Raw genomic sequence first — 20,900 nt, forward strand, 5'->3', positions numbered from 1 at the left:
TCTTCAATTTGTGTGACTCTGTTTCGGCAGTGTTTGGTGTTTGTTTTAAGAGTAAAAGTTCCGCCGGCCCCGTTGTTTTAACGGGGGGGTGTCGGTTTTTTTGGTATCGGTCAAAATTGTTTTTTGCTAGTTGAGCAAATATTGGTTATATGTCTTCTTTGTACGTGTTGGTCCATGACCAAAAGCGAAGATCCTCGACGGAAGTCGGCAATGGGCGAATGATCCTAGCAGTCTAGCCCAACATTTTTTTGTGAAACGCATAATTGAACTTGAATCCTACTGCGGTATTCTAGTATACTGTGACAATGATAACAAATGTCAAAAATTTTTATTTTTATTTTTATCTGATGTTGGGTTTTACTTGGTGACTCAGTATTGTTAAACTTACTCAACGAGGTTAATACTGTGTTGTTTACTTAACTTTAGTCGAATTCTTTTCTGATTATTATTATTATTACCACAAAAATAGAATGGCTTCTTTGTACCCGAGTTTGGAAGACATGAAGGTGGATCAGATGTGCCGGGCTCAAATTCAAAATGAGTTCTCGGCTCCGGCGCCGCCCTCTTATAATCCCGGAACTTATAATGCTGGAGTTCAAGCTCAAGTAGGCAGTGAGGCTCACGTATATCCCGCACTCGGAGATTACATGGGATTAGAATTCAGTGAAACACTTATTAAAGAGAATATGCCAGAGTATGTGCACCAGGTAGCCATATTTCAACAGGTATGTAAATGTCTTAATTTTAAAAAAATCTCAAATGAAATGTAAAAATATGTTGCCCCGAATTGTGAATGCACCCTTGTTACCTCTATAAACAGTATCATGCGCCTTAAATCTTACAGTATATACAATAAATACTTTTTATTTATTACCTACAATATTTTGCACCCATTTTTTTTGTAAAGTCAGGACACACAACTGTTCAGTTTCTTTGCTAGACATAACTGTTTTTCTTTAGAAAAGAAAAGAAACTGTGAAAATTACTTTATGCAAAAGCAAATTTCTTTTTTAGTCTATTCCTGCTGGTGGTACTACAATGATCGCCCCCATTTCCAGTCAATCTTTAGGACTGCAGAAAGCCCAAGTTACCCATGGAATTCGTGAACTATTACTTTGTAAAGATCAAAATAATAAAATAGGGCTACGCGTCAAAGACATTAATAAAGGCATATTTGTTTGCCTTGTAATTGAAAATTCTCCCGCTGCCTTAGGGGGTTTGCGATTTGGCGATCAAATATTGCAAATTAATGGGCAGGACCTAGCTGGGTATTCTACAGATAAAGTACATGAGCTACTAAAGAAATCTCCAGTTAATGGCATAAGAATAGTTGTCAGAGACAGACCATTTGAAAGGACTATTACTCTTCATAAGGACAGTGTTGGCAGTCTTGGATTCCAATTCAAAAATGGAAAAATTGTCGCCATAGTTAAGGAATCTTCGGCCGCACGAAATGGGGTGTTGACAGAGCACCAGTTGTTAGAGGTCGATGGTCAGAATGTAGTTGGGTTGAAGGATAAACAAATTAAGGAGATTATGGACAAAGCTGGAGATATAGTAACTATCACTGTGATACCCAGTTTTGTTTATGAACACATGGTTAAGAAGTAAGTTCACATTTTTGTCTTCTATTTATTTTCATCTATATAAAATATAGTGAAACTTCAAATATACTCAACCCCCAGGAGATACAGTTTTATACAGTTATTTTATTTTATTGCAGGATGGCTGGATCCCTGATCAGAAATTTAATGGACCATTCCATTCCCATATTGTAAAAGGGTAACCTTAACCCACTACTTTTTTTGCATTTAATGGATTGTCATTATACTAAAACCTAAAAATTATAACTATTGCAGTGTTCCAATTCCTTCAATTTAATATTTTTTGTGCAATTATTATAAAGCATATAGTTTTTTAGTTCTGTAGGTGTTTTTTCTTTATTTTTACTCTATTATCTCATGGTATGTGACACATATGAAAGGGAATGAATGATATTTGTGATCGAATGGTGCCACCTAGTTTTTACTAGTTTTATAGGACAATATTGTATAATATTTTAAATTAAATGTGTTCTCCAATCTAGAATGTGAGTCATATTTAAAACCCACGTCCTAAATAAGTTTATTATAAGTTTCAAATAAGTATCACATCAGAACAGCAAAATATATATCACCTTGACTTCTCAATATGGGGTATTGAACCAGAACTATCTTACTATTTACTGTGCTTGTGTTCTCCTAAGTTGACCTACTGCATTAAAGATGGGGAAATATAATTCAATACAACTTAAAATTAATTTTAATAAATAAAATATAAAGTTATATATAAGCAAAAATGTAAAAAAACATATTTTTAATATAATATAGTGGTAAGCAAAACACTATTCCTTTATAGTGTGCTATGTCATAATCAATATCCTATTTTAATTTTGTAAGTTATCATCTGATCGAAACCAATGTAACAGTCGCTCATAATATACAGCTTGATTGCATATACACCTGTAATTAAAAAAACCTTAAAACCAAAGAATGACATGATACATGAAAAACATCGCAAGTAGCTGGTTCCAAAGTTTTTTCTGATGAGTGCTTATATTGTTTTACTTTAAATGTATGGTCATTACTTTGCTGCAGCATTTAGAAGAAATTAAAAACCTTTTAAACGGAATAAAATAAAATCTGTATCAAAAAATTTATCAAGTTGTGGGAAATCTATACTTATTTAAAACTATATTTAAAGAATTTAACATATGAAAGGAAGATGTAATGATGTGAAATATAATATAGAAATAAAATACAAAATTTAATAAAATGACAAAATCCAAATTTGGTTATAAGCTATAAAAAGAATATTGGAGGTGCTTAACTACGTTAATATGTCAATAAGCTTACCTCTACGTAAATACGCTGGTATCTCAACCTTTTTCGTTTTTCGATTAAATGAAAATTTCCTAAACAACACCTTATGTTCCATAACAAACATGACAAACCAAAACTCTTCTTTCTGTTTGTTAAACTTTTTACTGTAGACATTCATTTCACTGGATCCTTCCCTCAGGATTTCTAGCTCAAAAATACAATCCATTGCTTCTTTACCCGTCATATTTATTACACAATCTCGATCGACAGACGTCCGTAGAACATCGTTAGTCAAGACACCTCTAACCATAGTTTGAATGGTCAATATTGGCAAGTTGTTAATTATTTTCATAATTTCACTGGAAGATCTTTCGCCAAGAGATTCGGTGAATATGTTGGTGATACTGGTAACCATATTCATGTTGTGTGCCATTTCTGCCTTAAGGAGTGGCACCGATACAACCTTGGATTGAAGCATCTTAGTCAGTTGATCTATTATGGGTCTGAAGTTGGCTTTATTTAAGTAAGGAAGCATCATAATGTTGGATTCATTGATCATATAACCCTGAATTAACATTTGACAGAAATAGATCAGCTTCAGGGTACAGTCCAGCCAATCTCTGCCTGCCGCCAGGGTCATCATTGCCTACCAATGGAAGCAATTTTTTGATAATACTATTTATAAATAAAAAGGTCTAATAATAAACACAAAACGACCACTTTTACAAAAATTAATAGTGAAATGAAATAAATAATAGTTTAAAAAAAAGAAATAAAATAAAGAAAATCGCAGACAGTTATGGAGGGCTAAACAGAAGAAGGCAAATGGCAATATCGGTCAAGAATTAGTCTTATAATTGAGCTTTTTAAAATTATCACTAATGGCGCTATGTACTAAGTTTTCAAAATAAATCGTTTTCCCTAAAATATTAATTAATAATTATAAAATATTTATTAATTATGCCAAATGTTTTCTAAAATAATGGGTGACCACCAATATTGATAATGTATGTACGATATCCGCTTTAATTGTAATAAAATAATACATAATTTGAACATAAATAAGAATTAAAAGTTCAGATTTTCACGAAATTATATATTATGACATGAAAATTGTTTCGACAACACCGTGTCTTTATCAAATGTAATATCTACAAACTACCTGCTAATATATATACCGAAAAATGAACATAAAACCTTAATTAATGTTGTTGGGAAAATTTAAGTTCAGTAAAGGAGAGGTATTTAAATCTAATTGATCATTAACCAATACATTTGAATGTCTCATTTTGTTAATCTCCATGGCTTCCAATAAATTTAATTTTCTACTTTTTGTGGCTGTGTGTAATATATCAAAATTGTCGTCAAAAATGTGTTTTTCTGTGTTTAAGTGTGTAGCATAATTAGAATCTAGACTATTATTTTCAAACGCTTTTATATGTTCGTTAATGCGTTTCTTGAAGGATCTACCTGTTTGTCCAATATAAATTTTAGGACAAGATCCACATTTTAACCTGTAGACACCTGATTTTTGGGATTTTGGACATTTCGATTTATTGTTTTTTAAATATTTTCCTATTGTGTTGTTAGTTCTGAAAGCTATTTTTAAACCACATTTTGACAAATGTTTTGAAACTTTTTCGCTAGGTTCTCCTAAGTATGTAATTGTTTTAAATTGTTCTTGTTCTGTATTTGGTTTCAGATAAATAGAGTTTAATGTTGTCTGTATTTGTTTTTTATTTATAATTTTATCTATAATGGACGGATTGTAGCCGTTGTTCAGTGCTATTTGTTTAATGATATTAAGTTCTTTGTTGTAATTTTCTGTTGAGATTGGCGTATTAAGAAGTCTGTGTATTAAATGCAGCCATTTTGTGTGTATAAGGGTGATTTGAGTTGTTATGTATGACTGTGTCCGTATGTGAAGGTTTATGATATATTGAAAAATCTAATTTGTTTTGCACTTTCGTAATAGTTGTCTAAAAAATTAATAGAGTTATCCTGTTCAATCTCGATAGTGAATTTTATACGATTATGTATTGAGTTAATGTAATTTAAAATTAATCGTTTAAAATTCACTATCGAGATTGAACAGGATAACTCTATTAATTTTTTAGACAACTATTACGAAAGTGCAAAACAAATTAGATTTTTCAATATATCATAAACCTTCACATACAGACACAGTCATACATAACAGCTCAAATCACCCTTATACACACAAAATGGCTGCATTTAACTCTTTTATACACAGACTTCTTAATACGCCAATTTCAACAGAAAACTACAACAAAGAACTTAATATCATTAAACAAATAGCACTGAACAACGGCTACAATCCGTCCATTATAGATAAAATTATAAATAAAAAACAAATACAGACAACATTAAACTCTATTTATCCGAAACCAAATACAGAACACGAACAATTTAAAACAATTACATACTTAGGAGAACCTAGCGAAAAAGTTTCAAAACATTTGTCAAAATGTGGTTTAAAAATAGCTTTCAGAACTAACAACACAATAGGAAAATATTTAAAAAACAATAAATCGAAATGTCCAAAATCCCAAAAATCAGGTGTCTACAGGTTAAAATGTGGATTTTGTCCTAAAATTTATATTGGACAAACAGGTAGATCCTTCAAGAAACGCATTAACGAACATATAAGAGCGTTTAAAAATAATAGTCTAGATTCTAATTATGCTACACACTTAAGCACAGAAAAACACATTTTTGACAACAATTTTGATATATTACACACAGCCACAAAAAGTAGAAAATTAAATTTATTGGAAGCCATGGAGATTAACAAAATGAGACATTCAAATGTATTGCTTAACAATCAATTAGATTTAAATACCTCTCCTTTACTGAACTTAAATTTTCGCAACAACATTAATTAAGGTTTCATGTTCATTTTTCGGTATATATATTAGCAGGTAGTTTGTAGATATTACATTTGATAAAGACACGGTGTTGTCGAAACAATTGTCATGTCATAATATATAATTTCGTGAAAATCTGAACTTTTAGTTCTTATTTATTTTGATCAATGGATTTTCATCAAGTAAAAGCCACCTCAGTTCAATCATAATTTGAACATTTGTGTTTAATTTTTTACTTATGTCTGCTGGCAAACTTAAAATACTGAATCGACCCCGGCCCTCCCACCAAAAACTAGAACTAAAAAAGTAGGAACAGAAATTTTGACGAGACATCATCGATATATCTCTTTTTAGCCCTTTGTAGTAACAATATAAATATGACTGTGTAATATTAATCTGTAATAAGCACTGATTATAAATGAAGCTTACATGAACAATCCTAATAATTTGGTCCAACACCGATTTCAAATCAATAACATATTCCTGATTAGGCAACTTAGCACCCAATAGGTAACATTTGATCATCAAAAGAACCTTCATACTTGGCGAATCAAATGAAAAGTTGCATTTCACATTTAAATCTCTGGCCAACTCCCTTAAAAATAACATACAAATAATAAAATAAAATTATATATAGCTTATAACAGACTTATTTATATTATCTTCATTGTGTCTAACGGGAAAGAGCTTATACTCCTCCACCTGACATATCAGCAGAAGTAATTCGTCAATTGAGTTATTTGGTTGCATAGTTTCACTCAAAAAGTGAATAGATTTGTAGCTCAGGTAGTATTGACAGCTGAGCATGCCCAAAAAGGTGGGTTCATAAATGTTTTCTAAAGCCTGGAATACAAAAAATAAAACACATTTTTATTTACTCTGTCTGTCCGTGGTGTCTTTAGGCTTCACGGATGGCATAACAGCTTGTGTTTATAAAAACTCTTAATTGAACTGGAGAAGAATTTTTAAGCAATTTTTAATATCAAAATATCCCAAATAAGAAAATATATTTTGTAAAATTTTGAATATCCGTAACATGATTTAGAAACTGCTTGAGAAAATGAATAGAAGAACAATAATAATTTCCAAGTTCAATAGAATCGTAAACAGTTCGTTGAACAGCATTATTAATTTGTTTGTAAGTATAAACATATGTATGTTTTTGCAATTTTCTAAAAATTTAGGTAGTTTATTAGAATGTTTTAAAAACGCACACTATTTTTTGGATTAAAATTTGGTAACTTCACCAACCAAACCAGAATCAATAAAAACGCTTTGAAGCTGCTAGCACCATTAATAAAAGTACCCACCTCAGTGTTTTCAACGGCAATGCAGTCGTGCTCTCGCAATATGTCGATTACTGAATCAGCCAGGCTACTGACATACTCCAAGGGATCTCCATCAGTCTCTAACTGGTAGTAATTTGGATTGGCCAATAAACGTCTGAAGAAAAATGTTGATTCTATAAATTCAAGTAATTGAGCTTTGGTAACGATATTGCCATTAGCTACTTCTGCATTGACGTGGTCGTGTAGCGTTTCCAGCAGATTAGATTCAACCGGGAATGGTTCAAATAAAAATTTTCTAAAACAAAAATTTGGAACTAAACATTTACAAGTTTATGTGTTTGGTTAACTTAGAGAATCCATCCTGTAGTTCTTCGGTATTGCTTTAATGGAAGGTAATTCTAAACATAGTTTTTGTATATAGCTTTTTGGAAAGTAGATACTTATAAGGACAACAGTTCTTTTATTATTAGATAAATTATACCAAAAAAATTATATGATCTCGTTAATATGTCTTCCAGGAGGTATTACTAATTTTTTTTAACGTCATTAGAATAGTTCAAAGTTTTCATTACAGAAAGATGTTTCCATACTAACAAAACAGCTGATTAAAAAATCATTCTCTTTTTATCACTCAATGTGTGCACCCGCTCACCTATAAAAATTCTTCTTACTTTCTTGCACCATTACACAAGCTACTGCGGTGTTGTCAAATTGCGGCCTTCCTGCCCTGCCAACCATTTGTATTACGTCTGTAATGGGCATGTCGACGTATCTCTTGGTAGCCGCGTCGAAGTATTCGGTACCTTTTACGATCACTAAGCGAGCAGGAAAGTTTACGCCCCAAGCTAACGTGGCTGTTGCAATCAACACTTGAATTTTTTGACTGACGTACAGCTGCTCGACTATGTTCCTGTCGGAATCAGTCAAACCTTAAAATAACGAAATCTTTAAACCATTTTCTATATGACATTGCTAAGACAAAATATTCCCATATGTCACAAGCAGTTTGGTACTTGACAAACAAATACAATGCGTTTTGAATGAAAGCGGAACCGATTACTAAACTTCGTCAACTTTTCTAAGGTAAGAAAAGGTGTATCCTTATCACAGTGGATGTCCGAAATGCCTTCAATCGTGGGCAGGTGTATTGGAAGAACTAAGAAAAAGGCAAATAGCTATATGTTTATATGATAGTTAGTTATTTGGAATACAGATGGCTAAACATCGCGGAAAAAGAAAATTTGAAAATGACATGTGGTGTACCACAGGGATCCGTCCTTGGACCAACACGCTGGCTATCGGTGCCGCATAGAGTAAAACTCGTAGGGTATGCGGATGACCTAGCAATTGTGCTGGTGGAAAAGAACACATAGGAGCTGGAGGAAAGCTCAAACAAAGTGTTGGAAGAAATGACTCGGTGACTTAGAACAAATCAGCTCCACAAAAAAACAGAGATGGTGGTCCTAGCAGGAGCAAGGACCCTAAAACAAGTAGAGGCTTCTTATTGCCGTGTATTGCATTGCAATAAGAAGCCAAGAGCATATAAAATTTTTGGGTGTTACATTGGACAGAAACAAAAGGATGGCACAACACGTAAGAATGATGGCAGAAAAGGCAGAAAAGGCTGTAATGAATATAGCAAGATTACTCCCGAACGTTGGAGGCACGGGAGGATCAAACAGAACTCAACTGTCGCGCAGTCTTAAACGGAGAAGTGATATGGAAAAGAGCGACCGATAAGCAAAAATATAGAAATATCCTGCTCAGCGTACAAAGAAAAGCTGCCATAAGAATCGTAAGAGTGTATGGGACTGTATCGACCAACGCTCTACTAGTTATCACAAGGGCTTGACCCATCTATCTGCTGGCCATATATGCTGTACTCAATGTTTGAAGGAATGGAGAGAAAAGCAGCAAGTGAACTGACCCTATACAAGTGGCAGGAGGATACGCACAGAGATGAGTGGACAAAAAGACACACAAGATATAGCGCCATGAGTTGGAAGAGAGCAACTGATATCAGGGCGTGGGTGCTTTCAGGAATACCAGTATAGATTTAATTGAGAAATGCCTATATTGCCGCTGTACAGAGACACCGCCTACCATACATTCTTTGAGAAGAATAGCAAAACAATATCTTGACCAAATCACACCAGAGAATATCGTCACAAAAATGTTGGCAAGTGTACATAATTAGAAAGTTGTAGGCGACTAGCATACTAAGAGGAGAAAAAGACGGATATTAGGAGAACAGAAAGAAGGTAGCGACGCAGATAGAGCATCACAACTTATTACAACATTTTGATCAAGGGATACGTCCACTAATGAGGGAGGGGCAGGGTTTTAGTCGGTCGGTACACCACTAGAGTGGTGCCTACCCGATACACTCCAGGTATATAAGATAGCAAAGAGCCACGCCCGTCTGATAACAGAGATCCTAAACGTCCTAAAAAAAAAAATCTTCTAAGCTCAAGCCAGATCTTCTGTAAGTATGGTCACAGTTTAGGTATTCGTCTTATGATAATTAAGTGTTTTTTTATAAGGTTTAATATCATTATAAATCATGATAATAACTTTTTGATTTCAAAACAAAATATCAATTTTGTGTCAATAAAATGTCCATTTTGCAAAATTTTTGTAACTTGTTTTGGTTAAATAGACATTTTTTAAAATTAAAATATAGTTCATTTTGGGTATTCCTTTATATTAAAGATAACCATGATAAAATTTATCGGCCAGGGGGTACAATTGGTAACAAAACATACCAGCGTGATGCATTCCAATCCCGAAAGACAACAATTGCGCCAAATCCTGATTGATTAATCTAGTTTTTACATCTTCCATTTCATCTGGATCACAATGCACCCACTTCTGGGGGTTATTCTCGGTCAGCAAAAATTTCATCAATTCGTAGCCTGTAACGTGGGTTTGTTTACGTGACGAAACGAAAATAAGAGCAGAACTTTCAGATGCGTATTGGCAAATCGCTTGATAGACCGATTTGTTCATGGCGGCCATTCTGGGGCAAAAGTGTTTAACTTCAAAGCCTTGCAAGTGAATTTCTAGTGGAACTGGCCGTACCGCAGAACTAAAGTTAAACAGCCCTCTCTGAAACAATTTAACTGACACTAGTATCACTTGTATAATCCTACGCACAGGTGCATACTCTGTCACAACCTAACCAACAAGCCAGATCGCCTGGGTTGGCCATAGCTGTGGACAGACCCACGATTCTAACATTGGTATTCTTTTTGTTGTTAATACAGTTCATTCTGGAAACAATTACTTCCAAAACGGGACCTCTATCTTCACCTGTAACAAAGGGTTATGAAACCTCCAATGTTGCGATATGAACTGGCAACCTACCTAATAAATGAATTTCATCAATAACCATAAGCCCGACTTGTTTTACGAAATCTTTTTCGGTCCAGTTGCGACTCATCGCATCCCACTTTTCTGGGGTCGTAATAATAATGTTGGAAGTCCTTATGAGGTCCGATCTCGGAGTTACATCGCCGGTAACTTCGATCACTTTTTTATCGATCTTTGAAAATTTCGCGGACCAGTCTAGCACCCTTTCCCGCACAAGTGCTTTCATGGGTGCTATATAGACAACCTAAAATCAGGTAGGCTTTTATTGTTTATCCAAGAATCATTACTACTGAGTTATGCAGAAATAAAACTTTTTTAAATTATTACCTCTACCATGCTGCTGAACGTTTTACAATAGGCTTCGATATTTTATAGCTTGCTTTTATTATGTTACTCAATATTATTTTCCTTATAACACATTGTTAATGATAAATACAGATATAGAGAAAAATTTTCATTTATGAGAAACAAAAAACAGGAAACTTAGGTTGTCCGTAATTCGCGTATTACTAATTGAATTTTCGTTCTGTTAGTGCGCTATTACTACCTTTGTTAGCGAGTGTGCCCGGCCGGACGGTATTGGACACCTAGATCTCACAGTATATTAGAATTTCAGAAATTTTACATACAACTTTATTTATCTTATTGAATTATTAAAAATAATTTTGTATCTGTATCTATAATCTAAAAAACTTTCTTGGGTCATATACCAAAAAGCACTCGTTTGAGAAATTTACTATTGTAGCAACGCAGACAAATACTAGCCCTTAATACTACTAAAAATCCCCTTTTTAACTTAACACTTTTTATGATGAGCAGGAGGGGCCGTTGTACTTCTTCTGATTGCCTATACCTTTATTTTTACCCCGATGGAATTTGTTTATCTAAATTACAAAACATCACATATATCACTTTCAGAAATTAGATCAAATTTGCAAGAAAAAAATGTTATAATCCTCAGCTCAAATCGTTGCCCTGCATCAGAATACATATTTATTTGTTACTTCGCGTCTTTTATTTCTTTATTTATATTACTGCACATTCCAACAGGATAAGGATATTACAATTAACTTCTGCCTGTACTGTCCAAATAAGACAGGCATACGCTAAATGTGACCTGACCATGGCATTATATAGCCTGATGACAGTCTTCAACTCAAAATATTTCTAATTATAACCCTGGCAATAATCTGATACTCCTAAATCCCTACATTCAAATTTCCTTCCTTCCTATCATTTATTATTTATGGTATAAGAATTTTGAATGCTATATGTGTTCTTTCAGATATATATCGTGCGTTAAGGTCAAACAACAATAATAGTCACTTTAATCTGGAAAACTTCCACCTCCCTTCCTTTTCTTACGTTTTAGAATTAAAAGCATTGAATCCAAAACCCTGCATCATTTCAATAGTGTTAATGTGATATAACTTTTTTTGAAGCTATATTGGGAAATCTTGATTGATTATGCAATATATTGAAAACCGACAGGCTACAGATTTATATTACTTTTGTAAAAAATATAATAATATTAGTTGTTTATAAATGATGTCTCAAATAAACCCTATTTAATATACCTTTAATTCGGGATTATTGGCAAACAGTCTCAATAGACACAATTCGGCAACTATGGTCTTTCCAGAACCAGTAGGTGCGCCGAGTATAATTGGCGTTTCAGTGTAGTAACAGGAGTGAAACACCTGGCTCTGCACGGCATTGAAATGAGTAAAGGAATACAAATCTTCGAATTGCTTATTACGCAGCACTGTTTTTGGCAATGGTTGAACATCCAGGATTTTTGTCTCGCGCGATTCGGCAGTAAACAATGTTAACTCGTCAATGTTAATTACTTGCATTGTTTCTGAATCTGAAAAACAGATTTTTATAAGAATAACGTCGAAAATGAATAAAACTGAAAACAAAAATTAGAACCAGCTTTCAAAAATATCGAATATGAAAATCCTGTTAAAATTTGTTCTGGTGCCTTTCACTCATAAACATTATTAACCAATGTTTTGAACACAAGGAATCTATTTCTTTTTCGCGTACACGCACTCTAGTTTTTAAATATTTTAGTTCATTATACACTTTTAACTGATTTTGAAAACATAATGACATATACCTAATATTTTAGAGTTAAAGAAGTAAACTCATATTTTTGATGAATTAACAGCCCAAAATTTCGATTTCATATTATCTAATTGCTCCATTTCAATAGGAAAGAATCACTACTCTATACAGGCTACTTACGCATAAATTGACTGTTGGTAACTCTGACAAAATACTCCAAAGACAATGGTTTGGTTAATGGTACAGTAAAAACCAACTCAATAGGATCCGCCCCTATATTGCACATACGCTTGGTTATAACAAAAGATTCCATATGATAGATACTATCGTAACTTGGATCCTCAACCCAAGCGTAGTAATGTTGTACCGTACCATGTACACTATTATCCCACTTAAAATTTGGTGTAATGAACAATATAACCCTCATCACGACATCTGTGATGGGCTTAACGACAACTTCGACATTTACTGCCGGAAAAATTTGGCAATAGTGATGAACTTTCTTGCCTACATATGACGCTCCAAACATATTGCTTAGTTCCATTTCAGACATTTCTCTTAAGTCTTCCACGTTTAAATTTAAAATATCCTTCGCTCGATGGGTCATTAAGTGGGGCACCAGTTCTTTGAACTGTAACAAGGGAGGCATGTGATCCCACATTTGCTGCTCCAACATTTGAGCTATTTGTAACGTCCTGGATACTTGAAGAGCAAAGTTTTTATCCTTTGCAATTTCAAACAGAGCTCTTGCTAATCTGACCACAGTCTAAAATAATGTCAATGGTTTAGAAAACATAAAATTCATTCATAAAAAATCGTAATGATTAATAGGAACTTTTCGTTGGTCCTATATACTTCACTAATACTAATAATAATACCACAACCAAATTCAACTTATTTTTGAAAATACAAATTGAAAAAATTCAAAGATAGGTACGACAACTGTTATGACTACCAACATTTAAATGTAATAGTTCTTAACTGAAACACTGTTTTGTAAAACTGCTTTTTTTTGCCGTTTTGCAATTATTATTTTAACTTACCTGGAGATGTTCGTCAATCGTTGGTCAACTATTACATTTTTATTTATATCAGTGACTAATGAATGTAATGTTTATTTTTTTTGCAGTTAATATGTATAAATATAATCATCGATGCGTGCAAAACTATGTTATTTTATTTTATGTGGAGTTTTACAAAGAAAAGCCTGTCCTTTTTTACCTGCATAATATATTGGCAATCAGAAGCCAAAGAAGAAACCCTAATCTGAGCGCGGCTTATATTGGCCTGCATTAAACAGATGACCTTAGAAGTGGACGAACTGAAATCCAAATCTAAATTGTACTCATTGCACTCTCTAAGTCGGTCCAGCTCGTGAATCTCATCCATCCTAACCTAAAAAAAATGGCGGCATTAGGCCAACTATGAACCAAAAAACGGTTTAGTGTAGGTACTTGAATTTGGCCAAATTCAGCTGCTTCGCTAATAAGCTGAATCAAGTTCGCTTCCGATATGTGTCTGTCAAATTTTTCATAAAACAACTCCATTGTCTTGTATGAAATGTAGTAAAAACTAGCAATCCTGCCAAAATTTGTAGGCCTAAGCTCTCCTAAAGTTGAATCGAAACGAATCATTTGCGATCTCTCCAGTGTTTTTGCAGCATTATCCAACTGTGTTTGTAGAAACTGATTAAATTGGTGTGTATCCCAAACTTCGTTGAAAGTCAAACCATAAATCAGAGGATTCTTTTTGATTCGGCAGTAGAGGAAAGTGTTAGCAAGCCATTCCATAGCTTCCCGTATATTTGATACTGTTCCTAATATAATCTGTTAATAAACAATTTAATAGCCACATAATATTGATAATAATATTATAATAATAGGCAGTGATAAGCAATTTGTCTGTGGGAGTAAATTAGTTTTAATGAATCATAGGCGCTCCTAAATTATAAGTAACATGCTCTCCAATTCTAGATACCGGATCAGACTTTTATATGAATCTGAAAATTGCAACGACATGATTATGACCATATTTAAGATGTTTAAGTGACTGATGAAATTGACACATAAAAATAGTGTACAGTAGAGGTGCCAGGATAAGACCCTGAGGTACTCCAGATTTAATGTTGATGCTAATTGAACGTATTTCATTAGTAAGCACTGGCTGAGTTTGATTCAGACAAGAATGATTTCTTTCAGCAAGCTCTGAACACTATCATTCGGCCCAATAAATCTTAGCATGGATATTAAAAGGTCATGATTGACTCTATCAAATGTCCTACTAAAGTCTAACAGCAAAACTATGGAAATTTTCCCACTCTCAGAGGCTACGAAGAGATCAGCCATGACATCAGCAAGCACACTCTCACAATTAAACCCTGGCCGAAATTCTGATTAATCCTGATGTAACCACGTAAAATTAAAAAATATTTTCTAAAACATTGTTATTTTAATATTTCAAAAGTTCGGCCCTAGGGGAGTTATTAAGGATATTAGTTAAATGTTTTAAATGGCCTTTCTTATTTAAGATTTTTCCAGAATTCTCCACGATGCTTAATCAGCTATTACTAACCTCGGCATTTAAATTGTCGGGAATGCAACTCAAGAACTGACTTTCGATGGGAACCTGTGATAACATGAGTCCCATATACTTCGACATGTTCGGCATTGAAGTGATGATTATGCCGTGACCAGATGTGTCGTATTGGGGTCTGCCAGCCCTACCAAAAATTTGTTGAACGTCTAACATGTCCATGTCCACAAAGGAAGATTTGGTGGCGTCATAATGTAGAGTACCCTGAATATTCATATCAAGCATTACCGGAATGGAAATAACATAATACATACCCTTATGATGACCGCATGAGCGGGCAAATTAACGCCCCAAGCCAGTGTTGTTGTACAAATGACTACCTTCAAAACTCCGCTACGAAATAAGTGCTCAACTTCCAATCTGTCGCTTCTTACCATTCCTAAAACAAACTTTTAATAAGGATCGTACATGATACCTTTATTTTTCTTCACTTCAATTGTAGCAAATGTTAAATTCTAAATTTCAAAAAATAATTACCAGCATGATGTATTCCAAAACCTTGAGGTATTAAAAACGATAAATCACTGTTTTTGTAACCGCTTCTATTTATCTTAACATTTTTCTCGGGTTCAAATAGCTTAAGGGTGCCTTTGGTTTGAGCTATCTCAACCAACTTTTTAGCAACTGCAGCAGTCGCATTTCTGGACGTAACAAATACCATAGCCTAAAATGCGACAAGTTTTTAACTTTTTCTTAAAGATGACGAATTAAACGACAATTTACCTGATGTCCATCCTTAACGAATCCAACAACTTTCTCATAACAAACTGCATCCATTATATCAGCCTCATCCTTCTTCTTTACCCCAATGAAGCTGGTGGTCAAAGGTACCGATCTAAACCTGTTGTCAAAGAAAAACAAACCTGTTTTTGTATTCACTTTTAAAAATTGTGCTACATCCAAATATCCAGGCAAAGTTGCGGAAAGGGCTACAATTCTAATCATGCTTTGACTGCTAACAACTTGTCTCAATGTTCTGGCGACCAGCGCCTCAATAACGGGTCCTCTAGATCCGTTCAAGAGATGAACCTCATCGATTATAAGAAGCTTTACAAGCCCAACGACTTCCGTATCCACTGGAATAATTTAATTTGTCAAAAACAATTTTGCTAATAAAATTCAGCGAGAGTGGTGTGGTTTTCTACCACTTCGGCTTCTTCAAGGTATGTAATTTTTGTCGTAAAGTGTTGCTGATGATTTAATGTTAACAAAAAGGCAAACTTTTTAGACACAGTGTAGATTATAAGGAACATAATTGAAATATATGAACACAACTTAAATATAGACAGACAATCAATTCTATTGTCGCAGTTTTCCCATTTTCTTTAGCTTCAGATTTTTTTACTGGATATGATTTCCAGAAGTAAAAAAGAACTATGGAAATGATTACTAAATAAGATCTGAATTGAAATTGGAAATGATCAAAATGTTATATTTTGGTTAGTTATATCTAATATTAGAAAGTATTGGTATTAGAAATGCAATAATATACAGGGTGTCCTATTCAAAAAGTAGTTCAAGACAGCGCTTAGTCACTAAAGACATTAAATTTAAAACAACAAATTTACTTGCAACACTCAAAACACAAAAAACACCGTTTTAATTTTAATTGCGCCTAGTTAATATAAGTTTTTCAAAATTGAACATTTACCTGCCCCTTTTCTGGTAATGACATCCCACTTTTCGGGCGTTGTTACAAGCATTTGCGTCTCAGCTATCTCTCGTTTAGTTAGTTGCATGTCACCTGTACATTCTTTGACGATTATACCTATAGGTGCTAGTTTTTTACCAAAATTAGCCACCATTTCTGTCGCTAACGCTTTCATAGGACATACATAAATTATCTGGAATGACAATATTATTGCCATAAGCCATAAAGACATATTTTTCTTTTATATTTTAATATTCCAATAATTACCTTAAAATTGTCTCTCTTAATCAAACTCCCTTCCATATGGGACCTAATCTGGTGTACAATGCTAAGCAGAGCAATATTGGTTTTACCGGCTCCTGTAGGAGCACAAACAAGCATATTCTCATTTGAATGATAAGCAACAGGAAATACTTCAGACTGAATCCTATTGAACCTATTGATATCTTTGAACACCAACTGCCCCACTGGATCTAATGAGTTAACTGGAACCAAATCTATATTGGGCACATCACCTTTTGTTCCACCTGGTATAGTGAATTCAACATAATTGTTATTCTTGCCAACTTTTTTTAAAGCGTTTTCAGGTAGAATTAATGAAACACCATCATATTTTGCTGAAAAGTAAGTAAGTAAGTAAGTAAGTAAGGATTAAGTTTTTCACTCAACATAATTGACACTAACTTGTTATCATGTGATTTCTTAACTGATCATGAATGTGAGGATATTCTTCGGCATCTAACCTTGCAGGTGCAGCTTTCTTGAATAGAGGTGTATTTTTAGCTATTTCAAATTCGGCTTCAGTTCTAAAATGGATATCATGCAAAAACACAAAAAATGAATTTACTAAACTAACCAAAACTAATAAAATAATATAAGCCTATTCAGTTTAAATATTATTATTCCGTTTCCCAGTTGTTGTTGGGGAATAAAGAAATATCCTCACTCTTATATCTCTGGTGAGGTGGTGGCATCCGACAGAGTCTGAGTGAATTATCAAAATATTCATCAGATACACCTTGGAGTTATAAATAAAGTTTCCGATAAGGGCCCTTATTATATAAATATGCTATTAATCATGGAAAAAATACATTCAATGTAACAATAAACAATGTTGGACTACAAAACCCCAGACACTCAATATGTCAAATGTATATTTATTATTTACATCCCAAAGTTTTTAATAGTATTACTAGCAATATTGGAACAAAGCCGTATTTCCCATGTAGGAAAGAAATAAAAAAATGGAAATAGCAAAAACCAAAATAACTTCACTATCAGTTTTAGAATTTGAAAATATTAATAATTCCTTATGGTATACCGGGTGTTTTAAATTCGACTCCCACCATTAGGATCTCCGTAACGGTAAGAGATACAGGCTGACTTTAATTAGGGCAAAGCTACGCATTGGTGAGTTCAATAATGTTCCTTTTGAAACTGAAGTTATTTTTATTACTTCCGGAAATATAGCGGAAAATCTTAAACTTCAGGTTTTCGTTTTTATTTTTTTATTTTAAAACTTAGCAAAAATCTGTAAATATATTCTCATTGGAACAATTTAGGCTTCATCTATCATACTGTGAATCCACACAAATCGATTCTCTCTAATAACATTGTTTATTGTTCAGTGAGAATATGTGTCCAGTTCACCCATCATTACATTACCTGTAGTTCTGAATGGCACAGTTCTTATAGTGTGGAATAATTTTTACTTGTCACACTGTGAAAAAAAATCAATAAAAACAAAAAAAGTGACATCAAAGACTGTGTTGTGTGTATTAATCCCCATTCTCAGAACTAGGCAGTTTCTACAGCGAAACTCCCTCACCACCCTGTCACTCAAAAAAGTAGCAATACCAATTGGCAGTTGTTCCCGGCGCCCAGTGAGTTTGAGGTCAAGTTTTGGCATAGAAATATAATATACAAACACAGAAGGGTGAAAAGAAACAAAGAAGAAGCTGTTGATGAAAGCTCAATTCCCATTGGTTACCAAAGTGTTGCTAGCGACTCGAACTAGTTCTTTCTCTTACTCATCACACAAACCACACATGTAATACACCTCTTGACTTACTGCTGAAATTCCGCTGTCCTATGAGCCTTTTCTTTTTTTTCGATTTTTCTCAATCTTTTCGAGAGTAAACTTTCTCTTTCCGACTGGACTGTGACAGTTCCTGCTATTAACGCTTTGGGATCATTTTTCTGGTTCTTTGAGTTACTCTCAAAGACTGTAAAGCAACATCAAGTGTAAAAGAATAAATATGTTAATGCCACTTACCAAAACTCGAATTAAAATTGATATTGTTACGATTTCTCACAATTTCAATTACAAAATCAAATACTGTACAACCAAATGTATCCAATAAATAGGCTACAATTTCATCGTCACTAAGATTTGAATTGAGCTGACTTTGTATTATGGCCTTAAATTCATTGAAGGTATAATTAGGTATAGAAGATTTATAAATTTCAAACATGGTCTCCAGAGGATAAGCCTCATTTTCTTTTGGCTTCACAGGTTTGGGTGCTTCATACAATAGAGAAAAGTTATCCCTTTCTGAGGGTTTAACTTCTGTCTTGAAATCAGGAATATCTTCTTTTAGGGGAATATAAAATAATGGATTTAGTGGTTTGCAACTGCCCATAGGATTTACAATATGTTTGCAAACTATTTTTTGTTTCCTTTTAAAATGATCATTTGGAATTCTATCAACAATATTGTCCAATATCTAAAATTATCATAGCTCTATTTAAAAAAATACAGTTACTTGGTTGGTGGCTATAAGATAGTACCCCCATAATTTTTTCAAGTGTGCTGGCAGTCATTTTGGAAAAAACCTGCTTATTGATTTGCCGTTTATGTTGATACTCTTTAACAATTTTCACAACTGCCTCACATACTGCTTCTTCCAAAGAGATGTTATCTTGTATCACACTTTCAACTTGCTTCTGTATAGTTTCTTTGAGATAAATTAGGTGAATTAGTCCCACCATAATATCAATGTTTTTGCTAAACTTGAATACATTTTCAAGCCTTTCAAATTCACACCTAAAAATATTTTAGATAACTGGATATTTGAAAAAAAAAACTTTTAATACATACTCCGCCACCGAAAACTGAGGTTTTTGAGGATCGGTAATTTGCTGGACACCATGAAAATCTTTAAAGAAGTTGGAGGTATAAACCATTTTTTTCTTACTTAAACTCAATTAGATATTTTAACAAAATGCGTCAACTACTCATTAATTCGCCTCAATGATTAAACGCCTTTAATTGCCTACCATATGACATAAAATAATATTTAGGTTGCTTATTTACGTCCAACAGTTCGTTTATTATCTAAGGGAGATAAAACTATATTCACCAACTAGAAAGATTAATTAAGTCAAAATCATTTGCCTTCAAAATTCTGGCATGTAAATGATTCGAAAGATTTATTCTCAATATTTGTTCAATTAGCATTGGTTATTTTTGGTTTTGACATGCCTACGAAACGCATATGTCCCTGATCACTGAATAATTTAATTTGGGAAGCCAAGTGCACCGGTTGGCTAGACGTTAGGAGAATATTCTGTGAATGTAAGGTTATGTCAATTTAATTTTTGTTTTTTTTTTTTCATTAAATGTTTTGTAAAAATGCTCAAAATTGAGTCATACGATATTGATATCATTTTATAATAATGAATAGCGAGCAAAATGGGCTCAGAGGTTGATCTTGAACAAAAAAAACGCATAGCAGATGAATAAAAAAACAGCACCGAAAACGTAAATTAAAAAGTTCTATTTGTTCAGGATAATTTGTGATCACTTGACCAAAAATCTATTTCATAGGTTATGCAAATAACGAAGGAAGCTATTTAAGCTATTAATTGCACGATTGGGTGGAACATCGGTCACACACACTAAATCCTAAATCATAGCTGTTGGCTTACCAATGTTCTTTGGTTACTATGCGATAGTTACTCTAAGATTATAGTGACCTCACCCACCACCAATTAAATGCATTGTTTTTATAGCAGGATCAAAAAGCAGCTTTTTGATGCTGTTTTTTAGCTTTTAATGCTGTGAATTTAAAGTGATATGCAATCTTCCATGGCCGAATTTTTGGATTTAAGGGGACGTAATACGTCACCCATTGGATTATTTTAATAAATCACAATAGCCCGTTTTAAAAGTCTT

General features: G+C 33.5%; 2 protein-coding genes across 3 annotated transcripts; one reads left to right on the forward strand and one right to left on the reverse strand.

Annotated features, from left to right (window-relative positions):
- The first annotated feature begins 273 nt into the window (after positions 1-273).
- Positions 274-2,088, forward strand: LOC132704011 (syntenin-1-like). The gene is made up of 3 exons (XM_060673611.1): positions 274-725; positions 1,015-1,607; positions 1,724-2,088. The coding sequence occupies exons 1-3, from the start codon at positions 471-473 to the stop codon at positions 1,776-1,778; spliced, it is 903 nt and encodes a 300-aa protein (XP_060529594.1). The 5' UTR covers positions 274-470; the 3' UTR covers positions 1,779-2,088.
- Positions 2,089-2,209: 121 nt separating this feature from the next.
- On the reverse strand, positions 2,210-20,599 carry LOC132704008 (activating signal cointegrator 1 complex subunit 3). 2 transcript variants are annotated; one of them, XM_060673607.1, is made up of 24 exons: positions 19,824-20,599; positions 19,514-19,769; positions 18,999-19,449; positions 18,795-18,948; positions 17,408-17,529; positions 16,991-17,340; positions 16,724-16,916; positions 15,796-16,148; positions 15,550-15,736; positions 15,327-15,451; positions 15,052-15,276; positions 13,935-14,306; positions 13,702-13,875; positions 12,661-13,246; positions 11,988-12,277; positions 10,405-10,654; positions 10,205-10,350; positions 9,804-10,146; positions 7,691-7,967; positions 7,060-7,333; positions 6,399-6,592; positions 6,179-6,344; positions 2,895-3,507; positions 2,210-2,501 (listed from the first exon to the last, which is right to left on the reverse strand). In XM_060673607.1, exons 1-24 carry the CDS (start codon positions 19,907-19,909, stop codon positions 2,413-2,415), a joined length of 6,276 nt encoding a protein of 2,091 aa, XP_060529590.1. In that variant the 5' UTR covers positions 19,910-20,599; the 3' UTR covers positions 2,210-2,412. The 2 variants fall into 2 exon arrangements, with proteins under 2 accessions (XP_060529590.1, XP_060529591.1); XM_060673608.1 differs by lacking the exons at positions 18,795-18,948; positions 18,999-19,449; positions 19,514-19,769; positions 19,824-20,599 and adding an exon at positions 17,580-18,755.
- Positions 20,600-20,900: the final 301 nt, after the last annotated feature.

This window comes from Cylas formicarius, unplaced genomic scaffold, assembly GCF_029955315.1.
Source record: "Cylas formicarius isolate icCylForm1 unplaced genomic scaffold, icCylForm1.1 PGA_scaffold_6__28_contigs__length_40554024, whole genome shotgun sequence".
NCBI classification, from domain to species: Eukaryota; Metazoa; Arthropoda; class Insecta; order Coleoptera; family Brentidae; genus Cylas; species Cylas formicarius.